Source organism: Aulonocara stuartgranti, assembly GCF_965226115.1.
Source record: "Aulonocara stuartgranti genome assembly, chromosome: 17".
In the NCBI taxonomy this organism is placed as follows: Eukaryota; Metazoa; Chordata; class Actinopteri; order Cichliformes; family Cichlidae; genus Aulonocara; species Aulonocara stuartgranti.
The window spans coordinates 33,898,866-33,911,614 of NC_138953.1; the positions used below are offsets into that span (position 1 = coordinate 33,898,866).

Sequence of the window (12,749 nt, forward strand, 5' to 3'; positions counted from 1 at the left end):
GTAACTGGGATAAGAAAAAAAAGAGAAACAGCTACTCAGGTTAATGCTGGCTCTAAATGCATGACACACATACTGGAATCAGTAAGTGATCCTAATCCCTGATGCAGAAGAAATTGAACATCAGTTAGCTCTGGTTGTATCATGTGAGATATAAAAAGAGCTTTTTCCATGTGTGCCTTTATGGATTGAAATTAGCAGTTCACTGAATATTGGCTCTTGTAACCAGCCAGATATACTTAGTATGAGCCAGATGATGCCTATACGCTTGAGTCAAGTAAAAGTGTATATCGGAGGCTAACAAGAATGTCAGCACTATGTCTGGTACCGGAGGTTTGGTAATTAGCTTTGTTGTTACACTCAAAAAAATAAGTCATTGGATGAACTCAATTGGACTGATGGCAGGTTTTCCACGTAATACATCTATTTTGGTCCAACCTAATCTACATACATCATGACAATTCAATTAAATTGAGTCAGTAGAACACAATTTCGTAAATACTGCTAAAATGAAAAAAAGTACATTAATATGATGTGAAAGGTTTTGGTTGGTCCAACTCAATACAATGTCATTCACTTGAGCTAGATTTTCATTGCATTGAAATCATTATTTTGAGTTCAACTAAATCATAATTTTCATTACCAGAAAACTAATTTAATTATTAAAATAATGACAAAATGAATTTGTTTTTACAACTCAGGTTTATTCACTTGAATTAAAAGCAGAAACAGAATATTTTGTAAATAAACATACATGTCACATGGTCAAATCAACCTTAACAAAAATCAAAGTGCTCACAAAAAAAGTTCCATTTGGCCAAAAAAAAGAAAGAAAAAAAGGTCACAGTTTGAACAAAAGATATAAAAAGGCCAAAATCAACTTTTGTGCTGGGTCTTGTTTGCCTAAGCAAACATCTTCATTTTCATTTGCTGCATCTTTGTACTGAGCCTTTGTCCATCCAGATTCATCAAAATCTTCTGACAGAACTCAAACGTGTACTTGTGGTCATTTGGATAGCTCAGATCAAGTGCATAAATCAGTCCAAAGAGGACGATGAATGCCATGATGACACTACCGAGGTTGTTCATAACTGTAGTACCTTCAGTGACAACTCCAACATCCTCTGGCTCCTGAATCCCTTCTCTTCTGATGGTGTAAATACCCATGACAGTTGCTGCAGTGGACCTCAACCGTTCATCCTCAGTGGAGGAGGTCTGAAAAACAGGTTGTTTCAGGTTTAAGGGCTCTGTCACTTGGAAGGGGACATATTATGCAAAACTCAGCTTTTGTATCGTTTTGTGCTGAAACATAGGTCTCTACCGCCTCTATAAACACTCCAAACATAAATAAAACCCGTCAATCTGTTTCCTATCAATAGTTTGGGTTCAGGTATTATGTACCTCCCTTTGGGAGGGGCTTGATATAGAGCAGCAGCTCCTCCAGTGTCTATCAGTGTGTGTGTGTGTGTGTGTGTGTGTGTGTGTGTGTGGGCTGGGTCAATTTCCCTTATTCCATCACAATTGGGAACCTTTTGAAACAGCTTGTTTTATGCACATTATTCCTGAAACCAGGAGATTGCTGTAATGGCAGTGACACTAGTTAGTGTCTTGATGCAATCTGCTGTGTTCCTTATAATGAAGACTTTTTACTAATTGGCATAATAAACTGAACTCCATTGGAGTGTTTACTTTCTGAAGTGCCTTGAGATGACTGTTGTTGTGATATACCGCTATATAAATAAACTGAATTGAAACACTGACAGAAAATGGATGAATGTTTTGTCCACATTTACTGTGTTTATAGAGGCAGTAGATACCTACATGGCAGCACCAAAAGAATGAACAATTGAATTTTTGCTGAAACCGTCCCCTTAAAAAGTGCTCTCCAGTGCAAGTTTCAACAATGACTATTAAGAATAATACATATTTCACAATTATATTGTCTCTTTTGAATATATGAGGATTTTGTGTGCGATGAACCTAACTCAAATTGAATCTAGAAAAGAAAGTGTGATAAGCGTACCAGATACTCCTTGAACAGTAGGTCTGGATCTTCATTAAAGTAGATCACCAGGCTTTTAAGAGTATGCTCCCTCTTTATGTCGATGTCATCATACTAATGCAAGGGTGGGAAAAAAAGGGTGAAAAAAATGGAATTGATTGATTGCATTTAATTGATGGGTTTATCATTAGTACTGACCAAACTACTGATCGCCATGATATCCTTGATCTTTTGGCCCTTTGCTCCCCTGAAAAATTTGCATCAGCTTGTCTGTTAAATTGTCCAGCTGAGCCAAGAACTTCGCCTGCAGGGGTTTTGTAGTGATCTGCAGGAACTCTGCATTCACCTGGAAATAAAACATACATAAATATAGTAAACTAGAAGTTTAAATACAGACTGCTGAATTAACACACTGAAAGTTGCTAAACATTTGAACCATCAGTGAAGTTTGTCAAGACCTAAACTGTTTTTAGCTGAGTTTAGGAATATATCGCCACCTGTTGCTTTGGCATGTTCCTAGCAGCGTTTTCCTTCATTTTTGCGTTTACCTGTGGACGGGATTATTTTTTAAAACGAAAACGGAAAATCTCCGTTTTCAAAAATACCTGTGTAAGTGTGGACGTAGCCGAAATCTTTTATAATAATAAATAGGTTTGAACGTCATGGGAGTGCGCATTGTGCTGCCTGCAGTTACTCTTCCGGCCACATGGTTCGCTTTTGGTAGCACCCTCAGTAAACTATGTAGTGCTTTTAAAGACATCTCAAAACGATACTTTCTACTAGAAAATGGCATATAATAATAAACACAGAATACCATATTTTTAGATTATAAAAAGAAAACAGTAAGAAAGAAGTTAGCTATAGGACATCATCTTTCATTGAGCACAATGGCTAGCTGCTAATAAGCTAGCACACGCTCCGACTTAAAAGTTGGCAGCTACACAATTTCTCCTCTAAAACAAGGCACTTTTGAAAAGACCTGGCTATATTGTCAAAAAAAAATAGTATTCAAGCAGAGAAGAGAATGGTAGCACCACCAAAAGTTCAAAAAACAACTGTTACAAGCTTCTATGATAAATAGCATTGCCATAGATTTAGCTGATAAAGAAATACACAATTGGATATATGAAAAAATAATATGTTACCTTACCTGAAGGTGTAGTTTTATCCAAAAAGTACAGAGAGGCGAAGAGCAGCTGCATTCATTTAGGTGATCCTGAAAGAGCGCAAAATTTTCAAAGAAGGCGGACCGTTGTGTAACTCAATAACTTTGTGTTCTTGTGACAAAGACTGCTTTGAGAGAAAATAATTTAGGTTCACCACACGAATAATAATTGCAGTAACGCTGGAGTGCTACATTTGCGTTGAATGAGATTAAAAATAATGTTTAAGCTTAAAGAGGGGCTTGAATTTATTTCTTTGACTTTACAAATACTTAAGTGCAAAAATGTACTCCTCCTACCCCCAGTGCCCCAACAAACTCATTCATTTTGTGTTCAGAATCAGCCTCTGCTGGTTTTGAATAATTTTAGGTTTACACAAAGAAAATCAAATTAATTTGGTATTTTTTAATTGCATTTGTGAACAACTAACATAATTTGCATGTGTTCTTTGAAAGGAGGACCTGAATCTGTTTTTTGAGTGTACAGTTGGGTTGAGATGGGACAGGAGGAGGCTGAGCTAGGCTAGCGAAACCAAGATGTCCTCTAAACTCAGCAGGAGCTGACATCGGGAGAGACAAATTTGAACCCTGGAGGAATGTTTCAGTGAAAAAGTAAACAAACAAACAGTGACCCTGTGAGCTTCACTCACCAACCCCTACATGCAATAGTCCTGTGAAATATTCAGTACAATGTTCACACAATGCTGCCAAGTGTAATATTACATCATAGTACAAAACACTGGCATAACATGGTACAATATTCAATATTGCTCACACTCTATGACTGCTGCTACTTACCAACATTTTCCCCTTTTGACAAGTGCAATTCAGTAGAATTTAAATTAAAAGTATAATATTTTCCCCATAAACATCTGAAGTTAAGCACTACTTACACTTTAATTAGTTCTTTTATCTTGTAAAATACCTGAACTTACACACTATTTAGAATTACTTAGTGTAATTTTTGTGTTTCTTTTGTTCAAAGGTACATCTTTACATGACTTACATCACAATTATTTTATTTATTTTGATATGTAGAAGTATTTTATAACTGTTATTAGGTAAATGAAATTTCAGATGAAATTCACAAATTCCATTTAATTCTAGAGGAATTACAAAGTGCAAAGTTTTTCAGTGTTCTTCAGTATTCTTTGTGGGTATTAACTTTTTGTGTTTCAACATGACATTTTATTGGGCTACTAATTGGTTTATCCTTTGAGCTGTATGAAAAATATGCAAATACATTTAAAAAGCCAGCAGCTGGTTAATTTACTTTTCTGTACATAAACAGTGTAATACTGCAAATTGATTAAAAAATTTAGACGTACTACGCTGCCAAATTTCAATGGTGCTGGCTGTGAGTAATGTATACATCTATTAATTAAAAAAAGACTCCTTTTATTTTTCTCCCCACTGTCGCCCAGTAATGCTTGGCGGATTGTTGTAGGGTCTTTATTTTAAAGTGCCTTGTAATGTTTTCTCACACACAGGAAAATTAATTTAAATAATCATCAAAATACTCAAGGTAAGAAAAAAGCTGTGGAATAGATTTAAATCTACAAGTACGAACATGTAAGTTATGGTCAGTATGTTATTGATTCTGGTATTTAGATTACCCAGGAAAGGTGAACATACTACAAATACATACATTTTACAGTACATGTAGTATAAAACTGAAAATAACATTGCACCCATACAGTATGTTCTTGGATAGCATCCATGTATTTTGTAGATGGGTAGATTCCGGTAGACTTAAGTGAACAAGACTTCTGTGAAATGTTTGACTGTTTTAATGAAATCCATTATTGAGCCAGGCAGAATTAATGCTAGCCCAGCTTCCCCTACTCTCTATAGACTCCCACCCTGCATTGAAATAGTCTCTCCAGCTAATGCAGTGCTGATGCATGACTCACCTAAGCCTGCTCCTCGGATCTTCACTCTGTCTGACTGCCAATAAATGGGGTATGGAGCCACACACTTGGGGTCTCTTTTCAACCATGACATAACAACGCACTAAGGCACTGACTGGAGACGTGCCTGTTTACTGCCTGTAACAAGTAGTCAGCTGGCTTTACGTGTGGCTCAGGCATTAAGAAAGGATGTGCTGAAGGGGGTTTAAGGGACGGCAGCTTCGCAAGATGATGGATTTACAAATGCTCCTTTGCTTTCCTGCATGTTTATTGTGGGTTGCTCCAGAGTACATGTGTGTGTGTATGTGTGCAGCTTTTTGCAAAGCCACTATATATCCATTCAGCATAAGACACATTCAGAATTTATACCATGACCTTTCCAAAGAGGCAAAGAAATTCCAAATGGAGATTTAAGTACAACTTCTGCTTGGAATAATGAGGGAATCCTTTTGTGATAAGAGCCAAAGCCAAATCAGAAGCAAAGTTATGCACAGTTTTGGCAAAAGTATTGTTGCTGTGCATACACTTGTCCCTGACCTGCTGGTCTTGCAGCTTTTGTGTGCATGTGCTTGTGTGTGTGTGTGTACGTGTGCGCAAGGACGTGCACATGTTTTTTCACTCCTTCTGTGTGTCTGTGTGTAATGTCAGCAGAACCCCGGGGAGTGTAGCAGGAGCTCGTTTGATTGCCGCCTCACAGCTGGCTCACGATGTTAGCCAGCCGGGCTCCAAGTGAGGAGAAAAGATACAGAAAGAGTGTGTGTGAGAGAGAGAGAGAAATGAGGCAAAAATGTAAGAAATAGGAAGGAACGGTGACCTGATAAACAGTGAGGACGACATACATACATACACTGTCCAGGCGGAAGAAAGGGAGCAATGTGAGAAAATGAGAGAGAACAGCTTAAAAGAAGAAGGGCAATGTATGGAAGAAAGATAGATAGAAGGGAATGTAGGTGGGCAGGTGTGCCCATGGCAGTGTGTCAGAGTGAAGCAGTTGGGAAAGGGAAAGGTATACCTGACACTGGGTGATCACACTTTCATATTCTCCTTCAGGAAATTTCTGTTATACTTAACACATTTTTCTGCACATATATACAGTGCATATGCTGCAAAACACACACAAACTGATCAAACACACACAAACCCACACATGTGCAATAAGACTAAATGCAATACTCTTTTTTGACAAAGTTGTATTTTTACTCAGTTGTATATAGAATTTGTATTCTATTTTTATCCTATTTAATATTTTATTCTATTTTATTCTACTGTATATAGTATTTTATTTTATTCTATTCTATTCTGTACAGTTGTGTACAGTATATTATTCGTATTGTATTCTAATTTTTACTATATAACTTTTGCACTGTCCACTTTCTGCTGTGACAAAACAAATTTCCCAAGTGTGGGACTAATAAAGGTTATCTTGTCTTATCTTATCTTATAAATGCCTCACACAGACAATGCCTGGGTTTACTGTGCAATTTAAAGGCAAGCTGAAGCCCTTGCTTAGCCTCAGACTGTTTAGCAATTGGGCAACAGCATGGAAAAGCCTTATTGAGAGGCAGATGACTGCATGGCCACAGACAGAGGTAAAATCAGAGAAAGGGAAGGAGACAATGAGCATAGGTATTCAAAAAGGGAAATAAATTGCTGATGAGAATAAAATGGGTAAGGCCAAACAAGAAAAGAAAAATGGAGGCAGATCTTAAACTTGAAAGCCAGGTCAGAGCTGTTGTGAGATCTACCTTTTTTCATTTGAGGCAGTTAGCCTAAATAAAGCCCATCTTGTCAAAACAGCCTTTGGAGACAGTAATTCATGCCTTTGTTACATCTAGGCTGGATTATTGTAACACACTTTATTGCGGGGTTAGTGATGCATCCATTAGGCGTCTGCAAAATGCTGCAGCACGTCTTTTAACTGGAACAAAAAAGTCTGAGCACAATACCCCACAATATTTTAATTTCACTCAACTGGCTACCTGTACATTTTAGGATTGTTTTTAAAGTTCTTTTATTTGTTTTTAAATCTCTCAGTGGTCTATTATATGCAACCACACAAGCTGAATGAGGTGTGCTGTTGCCTGCTATTGTGTGTAGTGCAGGGAGAATTTAGACTCATCTGTTTTGGCTGCTTAAAACAAAAAGAAAATGAGGGTAAGAATGGAGGGGTTTTTTTCTTCTCCCACCCCCATTCTCTGCGGCCTGCTGGAGCAGGAGGGCTAGGAGGAGTTGGCCGTCCGACTGCGGTCTGGAGTGTGGGGCCTCCCTGCTGCTACGGAGTCGGGGTGGTCTGCCTCTCCCCACCGCAGGGAAAAGGGTAACACCACCTGGGTCTGGGTGCAGTTCCCCCCTCCAGGGGCAAGGGTACCTAGACCCGGTTTGTAGAGTACGCTTGGGGAGTGTGATCGTGTGTACAGCGTCTCTTTATGTCTGTCTCCACGTTGGTTGAGTGTGGAGTGAGTGCATATGAGAGCATGAGGGGGGGAATGGATGTTTGTGTCTGTGTGTGCCTGTATGTCTGTGTCTATATGTCAGGTTGGGTATCAGACACCACCTCTCTGGGGACACCTCAGGCCCTCCAAGGTTTGGAGGCCAATCTCCACCCCTCCACCACTTCCCCTGCCAGTGGCGGACTCCCTCAGGTGTCGGTGCGTTGGTGGTTCTTTGTGTCTGGGGGTGGGCGTCCAGGTACACACCGGCTCACTCCTTGGCGGCCGCTTATCGGGGCCTGGAACCTGGGGCTCGCTCGGGCCACTTCGGAGGTGGGGTGCCCCCGGCCTCTCGGCCTGGGGCTCGGTCACTCAGGCACAGCTGGCTGCCGGCGGAGCTCACGGGCGCGTCACTGCAACTCCCCCTGGCTTCTGCTCCGCGGCAGCTGAGTGAGCCCTCATCTGGGACTCTCCTCAGCTCTTGCTGGGACAGTGGCGCGGCTGCCCCTCTGTTGGTCTTCTATGGTCTCTTGTGTTCTGGGGGCCTCTGGATGTCTGGAGTTTTGATCTCCTCCATACCCGCTTCACACCCTGGAGGACGGGGCTGTGGCCCCCCCACACTCCCTAGCAGATCATTACATGGAGAAACCTTTGGAATACAAGCACGCTGATCCACACAGGTATGCACACGGGTGTTCACTGCTCGTAGACCCAAATTACACCTTTCTTGGCTGCTACTTCGAAGCACATCTGTCCTGCGTACTGCACAACAACATTGAATATTTAGTATTTACTGCTGTTTACACTTAGCTAGATTAATGCGATGGTGTTGTGTTTAGTATGTTGCTTTGTTTTTTTTTTGTTTTTTTGCTTGTTTTCTATTCTTCTCTCAACAGGTGATCCAGGAGATTCTTATTTTTTTTCTCCCCCCCTTTCTCACTGTCCCTCTCCCCTTCGGTTTTTCCTTTCCTTCCTCTTTCTTTCTTCCTTTCCTATCCCTCACTCATGTCTGTCCCATCTGTAACATCTGAAAATAAAATATAATAAATAATAAAAACAAAGATCGACCAAATGGACCAATACGGCAATGCCACGATGATCCATTTGGCAAAGTAAATCCATTGGGTATCCTTGTTGGTCTTCAGACAACAATTCTGATGGCTAAAGAACCAAATGGGACAGGCAAAAAAAAAAGAAAAAAAAGAATGGAGGGTTTGAAAGGGGCGGAGTAGCAATAAAGGTGAAAAGTAGGGGGAGAGCAAAGAGAGACAAATGAGAGAGGAAACAAGGTGGCAGAAAAATAGACTGTGTGTTTTTGGCTGTCGAGAGATGTTTTAGGGATGTGAAGAGGGACTTGCTGTATTAATAATCCAGCTGTTCAATGTGGATGAGATGGATTCTCTCATTTACCTGACTGTATTTATACAGTGTTTATCTAACAAAAATCACATATTTGATTTTGTGTGCAAATTCTGATTATCTGAAGTATTTCAGATGCCAATGCTAAATCAAAATAGTCCTTTATTAAAGAATGAAATAAGCTATTTCAAAAAGTAAGGCACAATTAAAATAAATTTTAAAAAAATTCAAATAAAGAGAGGCAACCTTCAGAGATGAAGCTGCCAAAAAGTGCAGCTGTTCAAATGGCCACTTGAGGCTGGCTTTAACAGTTAGCTAATCTCAATACACAGTCGTGTTAATGTCCAACTTCAGAGCAGAAATAGAAATGTTTATTTGGTAGCTAATTGTTACCTTTACAACAGCCATTTTAAATTTATTCAGGTTTAAAGTATCCTTAATTGAGGCGTGGCTATAATGATAGGTGTGTGGCTATAGCTGGTAGCTGTAATAGTACTAACAGCCCATCCAAGAAGTCTGCCCTCCAGATTTGGTGACTAAAATTTGAATATTTTATTAGTCTATTACGCATTGTTTGACTGCTGCACAGTCTATGGATGTGCTGTACTATTCAAGCTAGCATTAGCTGATAACTTAGAGTCCCACTTCTCACCTAAATATGGTTACATTTGGGTTGAAAAAAAAGGGGACTTATGATAGCCATGATATTCAAATAACCTCATTGACCAAATATATAGGTGTTACTTTGACAACATTAAATTACATTGAACTGCTGTCTAATCTGCCAGTTAGATGACAGCAACCCAGTGAATTAAGACATGTAGAGACAACCTGCTCAAGTTCTTGCTCTGACACTGGGTTGGAGCATCAGAATGGGGAAAAAAGGTAATTTGAGTGGCTTTGCATTATTTTAGTGCCAGGTGTGCTTGTCTAAGTATTTCAGAAACTCCTGATCTGCTAGAATTTTCCCACATAACCATCTGTAGAATTTACAGAGAATGGTCCAACAAAGATGTGCAAGAAAGTCTTGTTGATCCCAGAGGTCAGAGAAGAATGGCCTGGCTGTTTTGGGCACCAATACCGAAAATCGGAAGAACAATACCTTGTCTGATTGCTGATGCAACATTATATTGTACCTGACCATATTCATCCCTTTATGACCATAATGTACTTATCTTCCAGTCGCTACAAATCTCAAAATCTCACCTCAAGCTGGTTTCTTAAACATGACAATGAGTTCACTATGCTTGAATGGCCTCCACAGTCATCCAATCTCAATCTAGCACCTTTGGGATGTGGGGGCACGGAAGATTCACATCATGGATGTGCAGCCGACACATGCACGAAGCTATTATGTCAGTATGGCCTATGAGCTCTCTGAGGAATCTTTCCATCACCTTGTTGAAGAATTAAGATCATTGTGAAGGCAAACTGGGGTCCAACCTGGTATTAGCAAGGGGTACCTAATAAAATGTGTAAATGTAATGTAATCTGTAATGTAACATTAAATCAATTTCTAAACCTATGTAATGCTACTTATCCATTTGAATTAAACATTAAAACTAAACATGTTAGAGAATCAGCGTTCTTATATTATACAGTTTTTAATAAAAACAAAAGACATGTCATAATGTCACATCTACAGAGAGAAATTAACACAAAGTAACCTGAGTGGTAATTGCCCCACTGATCATCATGACTGTAGCATGAGGCCAGCCGACGTGTCTGATTACCTGAAGGGCTCATTGCATTTTAATGTACGAAATGTGCTCAACGACATCATTTCTCATTCAAAACACAGCGCAAGATTAAAAACCCTCTCTGAAGCAGCTCCCAAGGCAGCGCTTTAACGATGCCTTCAAGGACACCGTCAGATCCACACTGTTATATGAACAGTTTATTTTTTATTATTTTCTTGATAGGTCACTTCTTCCCTGACCGTTAATCTGCTGCTGCTGGCCTTCCTTTCCTTTTTCACCTCGAGTTGCTAAGCTCCTCTTTCAGGTTGAGCTGTTTTAACACCCGGTTGTGGATCATATTCGGTTTAATTACCTGTGTGCGGACTGGAGGGGGTATTGGAAATCATGGCCTGATGCGTATTCAATAAATTGACTGAAACAGCAAATGGGAATGGCTACCCCATGACGGGTGTTCATCTGTGCACTGAAGATTTATGCAAGAATGACCTTCATGTATCATCTTTCTTACTTGCAGGCAATGAAAATAGAAATCGTATTGATATTAAGTTAAGAGTGAATGAAGCCTTATCCCTGCTGCAGACTGCTGGGAATGTGTTTTGCTTGTGATTGCATGATTTTAGAAATGTGTAAAAGAAAAAAAAAGTGTATTATACGCAGTAGTTTTTTTTCCATATGCAGTGCCACTTTCTCATGTTTTCTGCTACAACAGGGGAATCTTGTCCCCCAGTAATGCAAAGCAGGAAGTAAAGTCTGAAATTAGACATGACAGAATCAGAAAAACCACCAGCTGATATTTTCAGATGTGTCTTGGTTTCCTGAACTAGTGAATAGAAAACACATCAAGAGGGAAATAAAAGTCTCTGAGCACTTGTTTTCTCGACGTGCTGCATTCTGTATTTCTTTTTAATGTGAAGGGGGAAAGGCTTGCCTGGATAAAAAATTACCATGTAGTATAGCTTACATGACACAAATCCCAAGTTTATGTCTCTAATATTATCACATTTTTCCTGCACTCCCCTTTGCACGTCATGATAAGGTGCACATTTATTACATTTGTTACATATATATATATATATATTATATATATATATATATATATATATATATATATATATAGAGAGAGAGAGAGAGAGAGAGAGAGAGAGAGAGATAGAGAGATAGATAGATAGATAGGTAGGTAGGTAGGTAGGTAGGTAGGTAGATAGATAGATAGATAGATAGATAGATAGATAGATAGATAGATAGATAGATAGATAGATAGATAGATAGATAGATAGATAGATAATGAAAAGATAAATGAAAGTCAAGCCCTGACCTGCACAGAGAAGTAGCTGTCGGTGGCCGCTGCATGTTTTCTTTATTTACTCGTCAGTGGTGTTTACCAGCGGCTGAGAGATTGAAGTTGCAACATCAGGGACTGACTTTTATTACCCGTGGGTCCTTTGTATTCTTGGCTGTCCACTGCGAAAAAGCTTTCTATTGATTGTCTCCGAGGAAGGAAGGGGATTTGGAAACATGCACAGCCACCGAAAAGACAGGGCTGCACTAGCAATCTCTGTAGAGTGCATCAGCCTCTTTAATCTGGGTGTTAACAATGGTGGAAATGACTTGAAGGATCAACATTTTCTCCCTCTTTTGTCCTTGTTGCTGTCATTTCTGCCCTTTTCATGTCTCGCTTTGTCCCCTTCAGCTCTGCTTGTGTGCTGCATGTATGCCTGCAAAAATAAAGGTGCATGCATGCCCAAATGCTCAGCAAGTATATATACATTAAATACACGTTCACTGTGAACTGTGTCCACATTTATTAGCTTGTGCTGCATTACAGAGAATTAACCGACTGAAAAACTTAAGCTAATTAAAACAGCTTGCACTCACAGTGATGGTGCAGGACTGTAATTAATTTCTGAATGGATGCTTTTTAGACGCAAGGATGTTCTGAGAACAACCAATGTCAAAACATCCTGTGTAGCTTGGCTAAGGTACTATTCTTAAAAGTGATTAATTAATGTTGAGCGAAACACAAATTAATTTCCAGCTCAGTCGATACCACTGCAGGCTTACTGTTTATTGTTCTTTTGCTCAGAGAGACTATATTTGCTAAATGACTGATGTATAGACATCATAGTATTAAAGGCAAAATAACATAAAATATCTCTTACGTCCTTTAAAGGCCTGTAAAGCATATCCTCT

At 39.4% G+C, this 12,749-nt stretch overlaps 1 protein-coding gene across 3 annotated transcripts; it reads right to left on the reverse strand.

Moving 5' to 3' along the window:
* Nucleotides 1-821: 821 nt before the first annotated feature.
* LOC309693042 (uncharacterized protein) lies at nt 822-4,086 on the reverse strand. Of its 3 annotated transcripts, none has more exons than XM_082512021.1 (4): nt 3,150-4,086; nt 2,198-2,345; nt 2,021-2,113; nt 822-1,212 (listed from the first exon to the last, which is right to left on the reverse strand). In XM_082512021.1, the coding sequence occupies exons 2-4, from the start codon at nt 2,213-2,215 to the stop codon at nt 901-903; spliced, it is 423 nt and encodes a 140-aa protein (XP_082368147.1). In that variant the 5' UTR covers nt 2,216-2,345; nt 3,150-4,086; the 3' UTR covers nt 822-900. The 3 variants fall into 3 exon arrangements, with proteins under 3 accessions (XP_082368147.1, XP_082368149.1, XP_082368148.1); XM_082512023.1 differs by having other exon boundaries at nt 2,605-4,086; XM_082512022.1 differs by having other exon boundaries at nt 2,497-4,086.
* Between the last annotated feature and the right edge of the window lie 8,663 nt (nt 4,087-12,749).